This window comes from Ranitomeya variabilis, chromosome 1, assembly GCF_051348905.1.
Source record: "Ranitomeya variabilis isolate aRanVar5 chromosome 1, aRanVar5.hap1, whole genome shotgun sequence".
Classification (NCBI taxonomy): Eukaryota; Metazoa; Chordata; class Amphibia; order Anura; family Dendrobatidae; genus Ranitomeya; species Ranitomeya variabilis.
The window spans coordinates 1,165,497,549-1,165,513,635 of NC_135232.1; the positions used below are offsets into that span (position 1 = coordinate 1,165,497,549).

General features: G+C 49.5%; 1 protein-coding gene across 2 annotated transcripts in view; it reads right to left on the minus strand.

Moving 5' to 3' along the window:
* The window catches only part of RTKN (rhotekin), a 154,184-nt gene extending 141,232 nt beyond the window's left edge, over window positions 1–12,952 (minus strand). Inside the window, exon 1 of one of the 2 annotated variants that reach the window (XM_077280458.1) lies at window positions 12,714–12,952. In XM_077280458.1, coding sequence (XP_077136573.1) covers window positions 12,714–12,827 — 114 coding nt within the window. In that variant the 5' untranslated portion in view covers window positions 12,828–12,952. The remainder of the gene's footprint in view (window positions 1–12,713) is intronic. The other variant, XM_077280456.1, reaches the window with a different exon arrangement.
* Between the last annotated feature and the right edge of the window lie 3,135 nt (window positions 12,953–16,087).

Consider the following 16,087-nt stretch of genomic DNA (forward strand, 5'->3'; position numbering starts at 1 on the left):
AGGCATTGAACTGAAGGTCCAGGGAGCTTATATAGCAACGCCCCTGAACTAACGGCCCAGGTGAGGATATAGGAAAAGACAGAAGCTCCAGAGTCAAATCACTAATGACCACTAGAGGGAGCAAAAAGCAAAATCACAACAGTACCCCCCCCTTAGTGAGGGGTCACCGAACCCTCACCACGACCACCAGGGCGATCAGGACGAGCGGCGTGAAAGGCACGAACTAAATCGGCTGCATGAACATCAGAGGCGACCACCCAGGAATTATCTTCCTGACCATAGCCCTTCCACTTGACCAGGTACTGAAGCCTCCGCCTGGAGAGACGAGAATCCAAGATCTTCTCCACCACGTACTCCAACTCGCCCTCAACCAACACCGGAGCAGGAGGCTCAGCAGAAGGAACCACAGGCACAACGTACCGCCGCAACAAGGACCTATGAAACACGTTGTGGATAGCAAACGACACAGGAAGATCCAGGCGAAAGGATACAGGATTAAGGATTTCCAATATCTTGTAAGGACCAATAAAACGAGGTTTAAATTTGGGAGAGGAAACCTTCATAGGAACAAAGCGGGAAGAAAGCCACACCAAATCCCCAACACGTAGTCGGGGACCCACACCGCGGCGGCGGTTGGCAAAGCGCTGAGCCCTCTCCTGTGACAACTTCAAGTTGTCCACCACAAGATTCCAGATCCGCTGCAACCTATCCACCACAGAATCCACCCCAGGGCAGTCAGAAGGTTCCACATGACCCGAAGAAAAACGAGGGTGGAAACCAGAGTTGCAGAAAAACGGCGAAACCAAGGTGGCGGAACTAGCCCGATTATTAAGGGCAAACTCAGCCAACGGCAAGAAGGTCACCCAATCGTCCTGATCAGCAGAGACAAAACACCTCAAATAAGCCTCCAAAGTCTGATTAGTTCGCTCCGTCTGTCCATTAGTCTGAGGATGGAAAGCAGACGAAAACAACAAGTCAATGCCCATCCTACTACAAAAGGATCGCCAGAATCTGGAAACGAACTGGGATCCTCTGTCTGACACAATATTCTCAGGGATGCCGTGCAAACGAACCACGTTCTGGAACAACACAGGAACCAGATCGGAAGAGGAAGGCAGCTTAGGCAAAGGAACCAAATGGACCATCTTGGAGAAGCGATCACATATCACCCAGATAACAGACATGCCTTGAGACACCGGAAGATCAGAAATGAAATCCATGGAGATATGTGTCCAAGGTCTCTTAGGGACAGGCAAGGGCAAGAGCAACCCGCTGGCACGAGAACAGCAAGGCTTAGCTCGAGCACAAGTCCCACAGGACTGTACAAATGACCGCACATCCCTAGACAAGGATGGCCACCAAAAGGATCTGGCCACCAGATCTCTGGTGCCAAAAATTCCTGGGTGACCTGCCAACACCGAGGAATGAACCTCGGAAATGACTCTGCTGGTCCACTTATCAGGCACAAACAGTCTGTCAGGTGGACAAGAATCAGGCCTATCAGCCTGAAATCTCTGCAACACACGTCGCAGATCTGGAGAAATAGCTGACAAGATAATACCATCCTTAAGAATACCAACAGGTTCAGCGACTCCAGGAGCATCAGGCACAAAGCTCCTGGAAAGAGCATCGGCCTTCACATTTTTTGAACCTGGTAAATACGAGACAACAAAGTCAAAACGGGAGAAAAACAATGACCAGCGGGCCTGTCTAGGATTCAGGCGTTTAGCAGACTCGAGGTACATCAGATTTTTGTGATCAGTCAAGACCACCACACGATGCTTAGCACCCTCGAGCCAATGACGCCACTCCTCAAATGCCCATTTCATGGCCAACAACTCCCGATTGCCCACATCATAATTTTGCTCCGCAGGCGAAAACTTCCTAGAGAAAAAGGCGCAAGGTCTCATAACAGAGCAACCAGGGCCTCTCTGCGACAAAACGGCCCCTGCTCCAATCTCTGAAGCATCCACCTCAACCTGAAAGGGAAGCGAGACATCAGGCTGGCACAAAACAGGCGCCGAAGTAAACCGACGTTTCAACTCCTGGAAAGCCTCCACGGCAGCAGGAGCCCAATTAACCACATCGGAGCCCTTCTTGGTCATATCCGTCAAAGGTTTCACAATGCTAGAAAAGTTAGCGATAAAACGACGGTAGAAGTTAGCGAAACCCAAGAACTTCTGAAGACTCTTAACTGACGAGGGCTGAGTCCAATCAAGAATAGCTCGGACCTTGACTGGGTCCATCTCCACAGCAGAAGGGGAAAAAATGAACCCCAAAAAGGGAACCTTCTGTACACCAAAAAGACACTTTGAGCCCTTGACAAACAAAGAATTTTCACGCAAAATTTTAAAGACCATCCTGACCTGCTCCACATGCGAGTCCCAATTATCAGAAAAAAACAGAATATCATCCAGATAAACGATCAAAAATTTATCCAGATAGTTCCGGAAAATGTCATGCATAAAGGACTGAAAAACTGAAGGGGCATTAGAGAGCCCAAATGGCATCACCAAGTACTCAAAATGACCTTCGGGCGTATTGAATGCGGTTTTCCATTCATCCCCTTGCTTAATGCGCACAAGGTTGTACGCACCACGAAGGTCTATCTTGGTAAACCACTTGGCACCTTTAATCCGGGCAAACAAGTCAGACAACAGCGGCAAAGGATACTGAAATTTGACAGTGATCTTATTTAAAAGCCGATAGTCAATACAAGGCCTCAAAGATCCGTCCTTTTTAGCCACAAAAAAGAATCCCGCACCAAGAGGGGAAGAAGACGGACGGATGTGTCCTTTCTCCAGAGACTCCTTGATATATGAACGCATAGCGGTATGTTCAGGTATCGACAGATTAAACAGTCTTCCCTTAGGAAATTTACTGCCTGGAATCAAATCTATTGCACAGTCACATTCCCTATGAGGAGGCAATGCACTGGACCTGGACTCGCTAAAGACATCCTGATAATCAGACAAGTACTCCGGAACTTCCGAAGGCGTAGAAGAAGCAATAGACACAGGCAGGGAATCCTCATGAATACCACGACAGCCCCAACTAGACACTGACATAGCCTTCCAGTCAAGGACTGGATTATGGGTCTGTAACCATGGCAGCCCCAAAACAACCACATCATGCATTTTATGTAGAACGAGAAAACGTATCACCTCGCGGTGTTCAGGAGTCATGCACATGGTAACCTGTGTCCAATACTGCGGTTTATTTTCTGCTAATGGCGTAGCATCAATACCCCTAAGAGGGATAGGATTTTCTAATGGTTCAAGAATGAAACCACAGCGCTTAGCAAATGAGAGATCCATAAGACTCAGGGCAGCACCTGAATCTACAAACGCCATGACAGGATAAGATGACAGTGAGCAAATCAAAGTTACAGACAGAATAAACTTAGGATGCAAATTACCAACGGTGACAGGACTAACAACCTTAGCTATACGTTTAGAGCATGCTGAGATAACATGTGTAGAATCACCACAGTAGTAGCACAAGCCATTCCGGCGTCTATGAATTTTCCGCTCATTTCTAGTCAGGATTCTATCACATTGCATCAAATCAGGTGTCCGTTCAGACAACACCATGAGGGAATTTGCGGTTTTTCTATCACATTGCATCACATCAGGTGTCTGTTCAGACAACAACATGAGGGAATTTGCGGTTTTGCGCTCCCGCAACCGCCGGTCAATTTGAATAGCCAGGGACATGGTATCATTCAGACCTGTGGGAATGGGAAAACCCACCATAACATTCTTAATGGCCTCAGAAAGGCCATTTCTAAAATTAGCGGCCAGTGCACACTCGTTCCAATGTGTCAGCACGGACCATTTCCGAAATTTTTGGCAATACACCTCAGCCTCGTCCTGGCCCTGAGACATAGCCAGCAAGGCTTTCTCTGCCTGAATCTCAAGATTGGGTTCCTCATAAAGTAAACCGAGCGCCAGAAAAAACGCATCAATATCAGCCAATGCCGGATCTCCTGGCGCCAACGAAAAAGCCCAATCCTGAGGGTCACCCCGTAAGAATGAAATAACAATTTTTACTTGTTGAGCAGAGTCTCCAGACGAACAAGGTTTCAGGGACAAAAATAATTTACAATTATTCCTGAAATTCCTAAACTTAAATCGGTCTCCTGAAAACAGTTCAGGAATCGGAATCTTGGGTTCAGACCTAGGATTTCTGGTAACATAATCTTGTATACCCTGCACACGAGCGGCAAGCTGGTCCACACTTGTAATCAAGGTCTGGACATTCATGTCTGCAGCAAGCTTAAGCCACTCTGAGGTAAAGGGGAAAAGAAAAAAAAAAAAAATGAGAGAGGGGAAAAAAAAAACTCAAAATTTTCTTTCTTATAATCCCACTTCTGCAATGCATTAAACATTTAATACTGTCCTGGCAAACTGTTATGACCCCAGTGGACAGGGTCTCAGAGGAACGTGTAAGTCTGCGAGATTCGAAAATCCAGCTCATAGGGCTGTGGTAACTGGGTTGACCAAATAGCTACTCCTAACGCCAACACTAGAAGTAGCCGGGGATCATGCCTACGGTGATCGCTAGATGACTCGCGCCAGCCAGAGAATCTAACTACCCCTAGGAGAAGAAAACAAAGACCTCTCTTGCCTCCAGAGAAAGGGACCCCAAAGCAAGATACAAGCCCCCCACAAATAATAACAGTGAGGTAAGAGGAAATGACAAACACAGAAATGAACCAGGTTCAGCAAAGAGAGGCCAGCTTACTAATAGCAGAATATAGCAAGATAACTTATCTGGTCAACAAAAACCCTATAAAAATCCACGCTGGAGATTCAAGAACCCCCGAACCGTCTAACGGTCCGGGGGGAGAACACCAGCCCCCTAGAGCTTCCAGCAAAGGTCAGGATACAGATTGGAACAAGCTGGACAAAAATACCAAACAAAACAAAAGCAAAAAGCAAGGAAGCAGACTTAGCTTGAAATACAGGAACCAGGATCATAGGACAAGAGCACAACAGATTAGCTCTGATTACAACGATGCCAGGCATTGAACTGAAGGTCCAGGGAGCTTATATAGCAACGCCCCTGAACTAACGGCCCAGGTGAGGATATAGGAAAAGACAGAAGCTCCAGAGTCAAATCACTAATGACCACTAGAGGGAGCAAAAAGCAAAATCACAACACATAGTTCTTTTTTGTGGCCAAAAAGGATGGAGGTTTGAAACTATGTATTGACTAACGTGAGCTCCAGTCGTATAACTGCAGGTAACCAGCCCTCTCTCACTCATCCCTGACCTCTTTAACTGGTGGGAGCAAGTTGGTTTACCAAGCAAGACCTCAGGGGGCTTATGACTTCACACATAATGTTGTTTGTATGTATATTTTTTTCTCTGCACGGTTGTTTCAATATGTTTTGTTCTTTTCAGCGACCACTTGATAAAGACTCAGGAAGAGTCGAAACGTTGTCAGTTTGACTTCTGGTCGCATTCTGCACTGTCGAATAATAAATCTATAGCACTTCAATAAATTCTAAAGTTTTTCTAATGATACCCCTAGAGTGTGCGGTGAAGCTTATTTTAAGGCATGCAAAATCTGTACTAGGAACAAGGTGACTCACGTCGCCTGTACATCCTTCATCCCACATATCCATGGACTTCACTACGGATCTCCCTGACTCCAAGTGTATGACTACAGTGTGAGTTATTGTGGACCGATTTTCTAAACAATGCCATTTGGTTCCTTTGGATGAGTTGCCCAGTGCGCTAGACTTGGTAGATCTGTTTCTTGTTCAGGTGGTAAGACTACATGGGGTTCCCATGAGTATTTTCTCGGACCGAGGGTCCCAGTTCATCTCCAGATTCTGGAGGGCTTTCTGTAAACATCTCAGGTCAGAACTCTCATTAGCATCTGTGTACCATCCACAAACTAATGGACAAAAACAGAGAACCAACCTGTGTAATGAGTCCTATCTACTATGTTTTTGCTCCTATACTCAGCGTGATTGGGGATCATACTTGGCCCTAGCAGCGTTCGCTATAAACAATAGACACCACGACTGCTTGGGAATGTCTCCCTTTTTCTGTAATCTAGGATTTCATCCTAGGTCTCCATGTTTTGAGGGAGGGTATGATGTACTTCTGGTGGTCTCTGCGAATAATCACCTACTCCGGAGGGTCTGGGGCGGGGGGGGGAGACTGTAACCATCACAAGAAAGCAGGAGAAAATATGAAGAAGCAGGCTGTTAAGCGTTGTCAGGAAGGCAGTAAACTCAGAATGGAGGACAGAGTTTGAGTGTCTACTAAGAACTTCAAGATTAAGGTACCATCTCTTAAGTTCGCACCCAGGCTTATAGCACCATTTCCCGTTGTCGAGGTTGTCAATAATGTGGCTTTTTGAGTAGGTCTGCCTTCTTCTATGTGGGTTCCCAATGTTTTCACAAAACATTATTAAAGAAGGTGGTTACTCCGCTTGTGACCCAGGATCCTCCTCCTATCCTTGTAGATAATACTGAGAAATTTGAGATAGAAAGTATGATGGATTCTCATAGAGTTCGTAACTTCATTCACTATTTGATTCATTGGAAGGGGTATGGTCCTGAGGAGAGGTCTGGGACTCGAGAGGTGAAATACAGGCCAATCATCTCATTGCTGAGTTCCATAAGAGGTTTCCGGACAAGTCCAGAGGTCTCTCCTAGGGAGGGTACTGTCAGGAATTGTGGTTCTGTGCTCCCACGTGGGAATGGATTAGGTCTGATGCTACGCTACCCCGGTCGCAAGAGCCGCCATTGTCCTACTGGTCTCAGAGTTACCACATGCGCTAGAAGACTGCCCTATCTACCGCCCTTGCATTCTGGAGTAGTAGGATGTGTGGGGACTTCGTATCTCCCACGGATTTCACTGCCTGGGAGCACAACGTCCCATCTTCCCCGTGCAATGAAATCTGTGGGAGATACAAAGCCCACACACATCCTACTACTGCAGATGGGGACGCTGGATCTCACACGGATTTCACTGCCCAGGGAACATGGGACGTTGTGTTCCTTGGTTGCCAGGCAAAGCAGGACGCTGCTGTGTGTGGTACTAGGCAGTGGTGGGATTGTGTCTTCTCCACTAGATTTCTAAGACTTAATATGGACAAAATAGAATTCATCATCTTTCCCCCATCTCACTCGACTCCTCCAACAGACCTATCCATTAAAGTAAACGGCTGCCCACTCTCCCCAGTCCCACAAGTGCGCTGTCTCGGGGTAATACTTGACACTGATCTCTCCTTCAAACCACATATCCAAGCCCTTTCCACTTCCTGCCGATTTCAGCTCAAAAATATTTCCCGAATCCGTACATTCCTCAACCAGGAATCTGCAAAAACCCTAGTCCATGCCCTCATCATCTCCCACCTCGACTACTGCAACCTCCTGCTCTGTGGCCTCCCCTCTAACACTCTCGCACCCCTCCAATCTATTCTAAACTCTGCTGCCCGACTAATCCACCTGTCCCCCCGCTATTCTCCGGCCTCTCCCCTCTGTCAATCCCTTCACTGGCTCCCCATTGCCCAGAGACTCCTGTACAAAAGCCTAACCATGACGTACAAAGCCATCCACAACCTGTCTCCTCCATACATCTGTGACCTCGTCTCCCGGTACTTTCCTACACGCAACCTCCGATCTTCACAAGATCTCCTTCTCTACTCCCCTCTTATCTCCTCTTCCTATAATCGCATACAAGATTTCTCCCGTGCTTCCCCCCTACTCTGGATCTCTCTACCCCAACATATCAGACTATCGCCTACCGTGGAAACCTTCAAAAGACCCACCTCTTCTGTCAAGTCTACAACCTGCAGTAACCACCGATCAACCAAACCGCTGCATGACCAGCTTTATCCTCACCTACTGTATCCTCACCCATCCCTTGTAGATTGTGAGCCCTCGCGGGCAGGGTCCTCTCTCCTCCTGTACCAGTTATGACTTGTATTGTTTAAGATTATTGTACTTGTATTTACTATGTATACCCCTCCTCACATGTAAAGCGCCATGGAATAAATGGCGCTATAATAATAAATAATAATAATAATTCTGCTGTCAGGATAGCAGGGGGTGGTCGGGGCTGATTGGGAGGTAGTGATCACCTGATCAGTTCCTCCAGCATCAGGCGGCCATATAACCCTGCTCCCAGCTCAGGTCTGTGCTGGTTATTGCAGCTTCTATGTGTTGTGGTGGTGAGTGGTGCTTGCCGTCTGGTTGTGCTCTTTCAGGGTTGGTCTTAGGGTTTATTTCCCTTTTTCACCTTGGTACACTCTCAGGGTTTCTTGCAGAGTTGCCCACCTGTTCTTGACTAGACTCTGGCCGCGTCACCAGACACCAGCTGCCCGGTGACAGCGGGTCTAGGAAGGTCTCTGCTGAAGTCTTCCTCCTATTTACTGGGAAAACTGGCCCTTTAAGACTCGCTTGCGTCAAGTGCGTCTGTGGCTGCGCCTATGCTGGTTTGGTGCCAGTCTTGATGGGTCTCTGAGATTGCCCATAACACATATAAGCACCTAAGGACTGGAACACAGCAACAACCGAAGGCCACAGGCACATAAGGACCAGGGAACAGCGCCAATCAGAGACTATAGGCACCTAAGGACTGAAGCACGGCGCCAAAGCCTACAGGCACATAAGGTTCAGGGAACGGCGCCACCCAGAGCATATAGGTATCTAAGGACCGGAGCACAGCGCCAACCAAAGCATATAGCCACCTAAGAACCAGAGCATGTGGTCAATTATAGCCTATAGGCACCTAAGGACCATTGCACAGCACCAACCAAAGCCTACAGGCACATAAGGACCAGGGAACAGCGCCAAAGCCTATGAACACATAAGGACCAGTGAACAGCACCACCCTGAGCCTATAAATATCTAAGGACTGGAGCATAGCGCCAACCAAAGCCTACAGGCACATAACAACCAGGGAACAGCGCCAATCAGAGACTATAGGCACCTAAGGACCGAAGCACGGCGCCAAAGCCTACAGGCACTTAAGGTTCAGGGAACGGCGCCACCCAGAGCATATAGGTATCTAAGCACCGGAGCACAGCGCCAACGAAAGCATATAGCCACCTAAGAACCAAAGCATGTGGTCAATCATAGCCTATAGGCACCTAAGGACCAGAGCACAGCGCCAACCAAAGCCTACAGGCACATAAGGACCAGGGAACAGCGCCAAAGCCTATGAACACATAAGGACCAGGGAACAGCACCACCCGGAGCCTATAAATATCTAAGGACCGGAGCATAGCGCCAACCAAAGCCTACAGGCACATAACGACCAGGGAACAGCACCACTCAGAGCCTATAGGCACCTAAGAACCAGAGCACAGCGCCAACCAGCCTATAGGCATTTAAGGATCGGAGCACAGCACCAAAGCCTATAGGCACCTAAGGACTTTGAGCACAGCGCCATTCAGAGCATATACCCACCTAAGGACCGGAGGACAGCGCCAACCAGCCTATAGCCACCTAAGGACCGGAGCACAGCGCCAACCAGCCTATAGGCACCTAAGGACTTTGAGCACAGCGCCATTCAGAGCATATACCCACCTAAGGACCGGAGCACAGCGCCAACCAGCCTATAGGCACCTAAGGACCGGAGGACAGTGCCAACCAGCCTATAGGCACCTAAGGACCGGAGGACAGTGCCAACCAGCCTATAGGCACCTAAGGACCGGAGCACAGCGCCAACCAGAGCATATAGCCACCAAAGGACTGGAGCACAGCGCCAACCAGCCTATAGGCACCTAAGGACATCCGGGGGAGTTGTAGTGATTGTGGTATTCACCCTTCACTGTAATCACCAGACAGTATTATTAGTGACTACTCCACCCATCAGGTACCGACCAGAGACACCGAGAGCATGCAGCCTGACGACATGACAGCCACAAACAGCAGGGGCCACCGCCGGCCTGACAGCAAGAGGGGCCGAGCCCAGGGTACCTGCTGTGCCCTGACACCCCGCCCCAGTCATCAGCACTGCTGTATCTAATCCTATCAGGCGTGATACTGTCCTGCGGAGCTGTGCAATCTCAGCCGCACTGTGTGATACCTCTCGGCAGGCGGTATCTCGGCAGGCGGTATCTCAGCAGGCGGTATCTCAGCCGCACTGTGTGATACCTCTCAGCAGGCGGTATCTCGGCAGGCTGTATTCTCAGCCGCACTGTGTGATACCTCTCAGCAGGCGGTATCTCGGCAGGCGGTATTTCAGCAGGCGGTATCTCGGCAGGCGGTATTTCAGCAGGCGGTATCTCGGCAGGCGGTATTTCAGCAGGCGGTATCTCGGCAGGCGGTATTTCAGCAGGCGGTATCTCGGCAGGCGATATTTCAGCAGGCGGTATCTCGGCAGGCGGTATTCTCAGCCGCACTGTGTGATACCTCTCAGCAGGCAGTATCTCGGCAGGCGGTATCTCAGCAGGCGGTATCTCAGCAGGCGGTATTTCAGCAGGCGGTATCTCGGCAGGCGGTATCTCAGCAGGCGGTATTTCAGCAGGCGGTATCTCGGCAGGCGGTATTTCAGCAGGCGGTATTTCAGCAGGCGGTATCTCGGCAGGCAGTATCTCGGCAGGCGGTATCTCGGCAGGCGGTATTTCAGCAGGCGGTATCTCGGCAGGCGGTATCTCAGCAGGCGGTATCTCAGCAGGCGGTATCTCAGCAGGCGGTATTTCAGCAGGCGGTATCTCGGCAGGCGGTATCTCAGCAGGCGGTATTTCAGCAGGCGGTATCTCGGCAGGCGGTATTTCAGCAGGCGGTATTTCAGCAGGCGGTATCTCGGCAGGCAGTATCTCGGCAGGCGGTATCTCGGCAGGCGGTATTTCAGCAGGCGGTATCTCGGCAGGCGGTATTTCAGCAGGCGGTATCTCGGCAGGCGGTATCTCGGCAGGCGGTATTTCAGCAGGCGGTATCTCGGCAGGCGGTATTTCAGCAGGCGGTATCTCGGCAGGCGGTATCTCGGCAGGCGGTATTTCAGCAGGCGGTATCTCGGCAGGCGGTATTTCAGCAGGCGGTATCTCGGCAGGCGGTATTTCAGCAGGCGGTATCTCGGCAGGCGGTATTCTCAGCCGCACTGTGTGATACCTCTCAGCAGGCGGTATCTCGGCAGGCGGTATCTCAGCAGGCGGTATTTCAGCAGGCGGTATCTCGGCAGGCGGTATCTCGGCAGGCGGTATCTCGGCAGGCGGTATCTCGGCAGGCGGTATTTCGGCAGGCGGTATCTTGGCAGGCGGTATCTCAGCAGGCGGTATTTCGGCAGGCGGTATCTCGGCAGGCGGTATTTCGGCAGGCGGTATCTTGGCAGGCGGTATCTCAGCAGGCGGTATTTCGGCAGGCGGTATCTCGGCAGGCGGTATCTCGGCAGGCGGTATCTCGGCAGGCGGTATTTCGGCAGGTGGTATCTCGGCAGGCGGTATCTCGGCAGGCGGTATTTCGGCAGGCGGTATCTTGGCAGGCGGTATCTCAGTAGGCGGTATCTCGGCAGGCGGTATCTCGGCAGGCGGTATCTCGGCAGGCGGTATTCTCAGCCGCACTGTGTGATACCTCTCAGCAGGCGGTATCTCGGCAGGCGGTATCTCAGCAGGCGGTATTTCAGCAGGCGGTATCTCGGCAGGCGGTATCTCGGCAGGCGGTATTTCGGCAGGTGGTATCTCGGCAGGCGGTATCTCGGCAGGCGGTATTTCGGCAGGCGGTATCTTGGCAGGCGGTATCTCGGCAGGCGGTATTTCGGCAGGCGGTATCTCGGCAGGCGGTATTTCGGCAGGCGGTATCTTGGCAGGCGGTATTTCGGCAGGCGGTATTTCGGCAGGCGGTATCTCGGCAGGCGGTATCTCGGCAGGCGGTATCTCGGCAGGCGGTATTTCGGCAGGCGGTATCTCGGCAGGCGGTATCTCGGCAGGCGGTATTTCGGCAGGCGGTATCTCAGCAGGCGGTATCTCGGCAGGCGGTATCTCGGCAGGCGGTATCTCGGCAGGCGGTATCTCGGCAGGCGGTATTCTCAGCAGGCGGTATTTCGGCAGGCGGTATCTCGGCAGGCGGTATCTCGGCAGGCGGTATCTCGGCAGGCGGTATCTCGGCAGGCGGTATTCTCAGCCGCACTGTGTGATACCTCTCAGCAGGCGGTATCTCGGCAGGCGGTATCTCGGCAGGCGGTATCTCGGCAGGCGGTATTCTCAGCAGGCGGTATTTCGGCAGGCGGTATCTCGGCAGGCGGTATCTCGGCAGGCGGTATTCTCAGCCGCACTGTGTGATACCTCTCAGCAGGCGGTATCTCGGCAGGCGGTATCTCGGCAGGCGGTATCTCGGCAGGCGGTATCGTGTGCTGGGACCGGGGTTGGAGTCACGGATGAGTCATGTGAGCGGTTTTGCGTCTCGTGTGTGGTGACCCCGGGGCGCTTCCTGCACAGACCCTGGGATTGTTCTACGGGTCACATGACGAGAGCCGGCAGGGGAAGGGTTAACGGCAGCCTGCGTGCGGCCGGGACAGAGTTAATATTCCTGTGTATTATATCTTATAACGTCCTGGGACCCCCGTTACCCATCATCAGGGGAAGGGTTAATGGCGGCCCGGACGGAGTTAATATTCAGTGTATTATAACTTCCCGGGCCCCGCCGGCAGGGGAAGGGTTAACGGCTCCCATTCCGGTGCACTATATAACCTCTACCGTCCCGGGCCCCTCCGGCAGTGCCGGGCGGACGCCACCTGGGCGCTCACCTGCGGACTCTCCAGCAGCACCGCGCTCCTCCGCAGCCGCCCCCTCCGGATCTCCATCTCCAGCGCGGAGCATCGCGCCACCGTCACCCGACTGCGGTGATTGCGGCAGAACATGGCGAGAACGAGGAACGATCAGGATCCAACTTGTGAGACCGATTCCCGGGAATCCCTGGGAGGAGAGGAGGAGAGGGCGGCCGCCTCCAGCGCTCCCGTCATCTGTCACCACTCCTCCTCCCTCACCTCCTACCTGCTGGAGGGGACCGCGACCAGTGCCGCCACCGAGCCCAGCGCCCGGGAGACGTCCGCACTGCCGGTACCGGACCCCAGAGGAGGAGACCGACATGGCGAAGACCCCTGAGAAAGGCACCGACCGAAAGCTACAATACCAGACACGTGTGATATTATACAGGGAGAGTGTCTGTATTACACGTGTGATATTATACGGGGAGAGTGTCTGTATTATATGTGTGATATTATACAGGGGAGAGTGTCTGTATTATATGTGTGATATTATACAGGGAGAGTGTCTGTATTATATGTGTGATATTATACGGGGAGAGTGTCTGTATTACATGTGTGATATTATACGGGGAGAGTGTCTGTATTACACCTGTGATATTATACAGGGAGAGTGTCTGTATTACATGTGTGATATTATACGGGGGAGAGTGTCTGTATTACATGTGTGATATTATACGGGGGAGTGTCTGTATTACATGTGTGATATTATACGGGGGAGAGTGTCTGTATTACATGTGTGATATTATACAGGGAGAGTGTCTGTATTACACCTGTGATATTATACAGGGAGAGTGTCTGTATTACATGTGTGATATTATACGGGGGAGAGTGTCTGTATTACATGTGTGATATTATACGGGGGAGTGTCTGTATTACATGTGTGATATTATACGGGGGAGAGTGTCTGTATTACATGTGTGATATTATACAGGGAGAGTGTCTGTATTACATGTGTGATATTATACAGGGAGAGTGTCTGTATTACATGTGTGATATTATACAGGGAGAGTGTCTGTATTACATGTGTGATATTATACGGGGAGAGTGTCTGTATTACATGTGTGATATTATACGGGGAGAGTGTCTGTATTATATGTGTGATATTATACAGGGAGAGTGTCTGTATTACATGTGTGATATTATACAGGAAGAGTGTCTGTATTACACGTGTGATATTATACAGGGAGAGTGTCTGTATTACATGTGTGATATTATACGGGGAGAGTGTCTGTATTATATGTGTGATATTATACAGGAAGAGTGTCTGTATTACACGTGTGATATTATACAGGGAGAGTGTCTGTATTACATGTGTGATATTATACGGGGAGAGTGTCTGTATTACATGTGTGATATTATACAGGGAGAGTGTCTGTATTACATGTGTGATATTATACGGGGAGAGTGTCTGTATTACATGTGTGATATTATACAGGGAGAGTGTCTGTATTACATGTGTGATATTATACGGGGGAGTGTCTGTATTACATGTGTGATATTATACAGGGAGAGTGTCTGTATTACACGTGTGATATTATACGGGGGAGTGTCTGTATTACATGTGTGATATTATAGGGGGAGAGTGTCTGTATTACACGTGTGATATTATACAGGGAGAGTGTCTGTATTACACGTGTGATATTATACGGGGGAGTGTCTGTATTACATGTGTGATATTATACAGGGAGAGTGTCTGTATTACATGTGTGATATTATACGGGGGAGTGTCTGTATTACATGTGTGATATTATACAGGGAGAGTGTCTGTATTACACGTGTGATATTATACGGGGGAGTGTCTGTATTACATGTGTGATATTATAGGGGGAGAGTGTCTGTATTACACGTGTGATATTATACAGGGAGAGTGTCTGTATTACACGTGTGATATTATACGGGGGAGTGTCTGTATTACATGTGTGATATTATACGGGGGAGTGTCTGTATTACATGTGTGATATTATACAGGGAGAGTGTCTGTATTACATGTGTGATATTATACGGGGGAGTGTCTGTATTACATGTGTGATATTATACAGGGAGAGTGTCTGTATTACATGTGTGATATTATACGGGGGAGTGTCTGTATTACATGTGTGATATTATACAGGGAGAGTGTCTGTATTACATGTGTGATATTATACGGGGGAGTGTCTGTATTACATGTGTGATATTATACAGGGAGAGTGTCTGTATTACACGTGTGATATTATACGGGGGAGTGTCTGTATTACACGTGTGATATTATACAGGGAGAGTGTCTGTATTATATGTGTGATATTATACAGGGAGAGTGTCTGTATTACATGTGTGATATTATACAGGGAGAGTGTCTGTATTACATGTGTGATATTATACAGGGAGAGTGTCTGTATTACATGTGTGATATTATACAGGGAGAGTGTCTGTATTACATGTGTGATATTATACGGGGGAGTGTCTGTATTACATGTGTGATATTATACAGGGAGAGTGTCTGTATTACATGTGTGATATTATACGGGGGAGTGTCTGTATTACATGTGTGATATTATACAGGGAGAGTGTCTGTATTACACGTGTGATATTATACGGGGGAGTGTCTGTATTACACGTGTGATATTATACAGGGAGAGTGTCTGTATTACATGTGTGATATTATACAGGGAGAGTGTCTGTATTACACGTGTGATATTATACGGGGGAGTGTCTGTATTACACGTGTGATATTATACGGGGGAGTGTCTGTATTACATGTGTGATATTATACAGGGAGAGTGTCTGTATTACACGTGTGATATTATACGGGGGAGTGTCTGTATTACACGTGTGATATTATACGGGGGAGTGTCTGTATTACATGTGTGATATTATACAGGGAGAGTGTCTGTATTACATGTGTGATATTATACGGGGAGAGTGTCTGTATTAGGCTACGTTCACATTTGCGGTCAGCGCCGCAGCGTCGGGCGCCGCAGCGGCGCCGCATGCGTCATGCGCCCCTATATTTAACATGGGGGCGCATGGACATGCGTCGCACTTGCGTTTTGCGCCGCATGCGTCGCTGCGGCGCCCGCATCCGGGCGCAGAGGACGCAGCAAGTTGCATTTTTGCTGCGTCCAAAATCAATTAAAAAAAGGACGCATGCGGCGCAAAACGCAGCGTTGTGCATGCGTTTTGCTGCGTTTTTGTTTGCGTTGTGCGCTGCGGCGCCGACGCTGCGGCGCACAACGCAAATGTGAACGTAGCCTTACATGTGTGATATTATACGGGGAGAGTGTCTGTATTACATGTGTGATATTATACAGGGAGAGTGTCTGTATTACATGTGTGATATTATACAGGGAGAGTGTCTGTATTACATATGTGATATT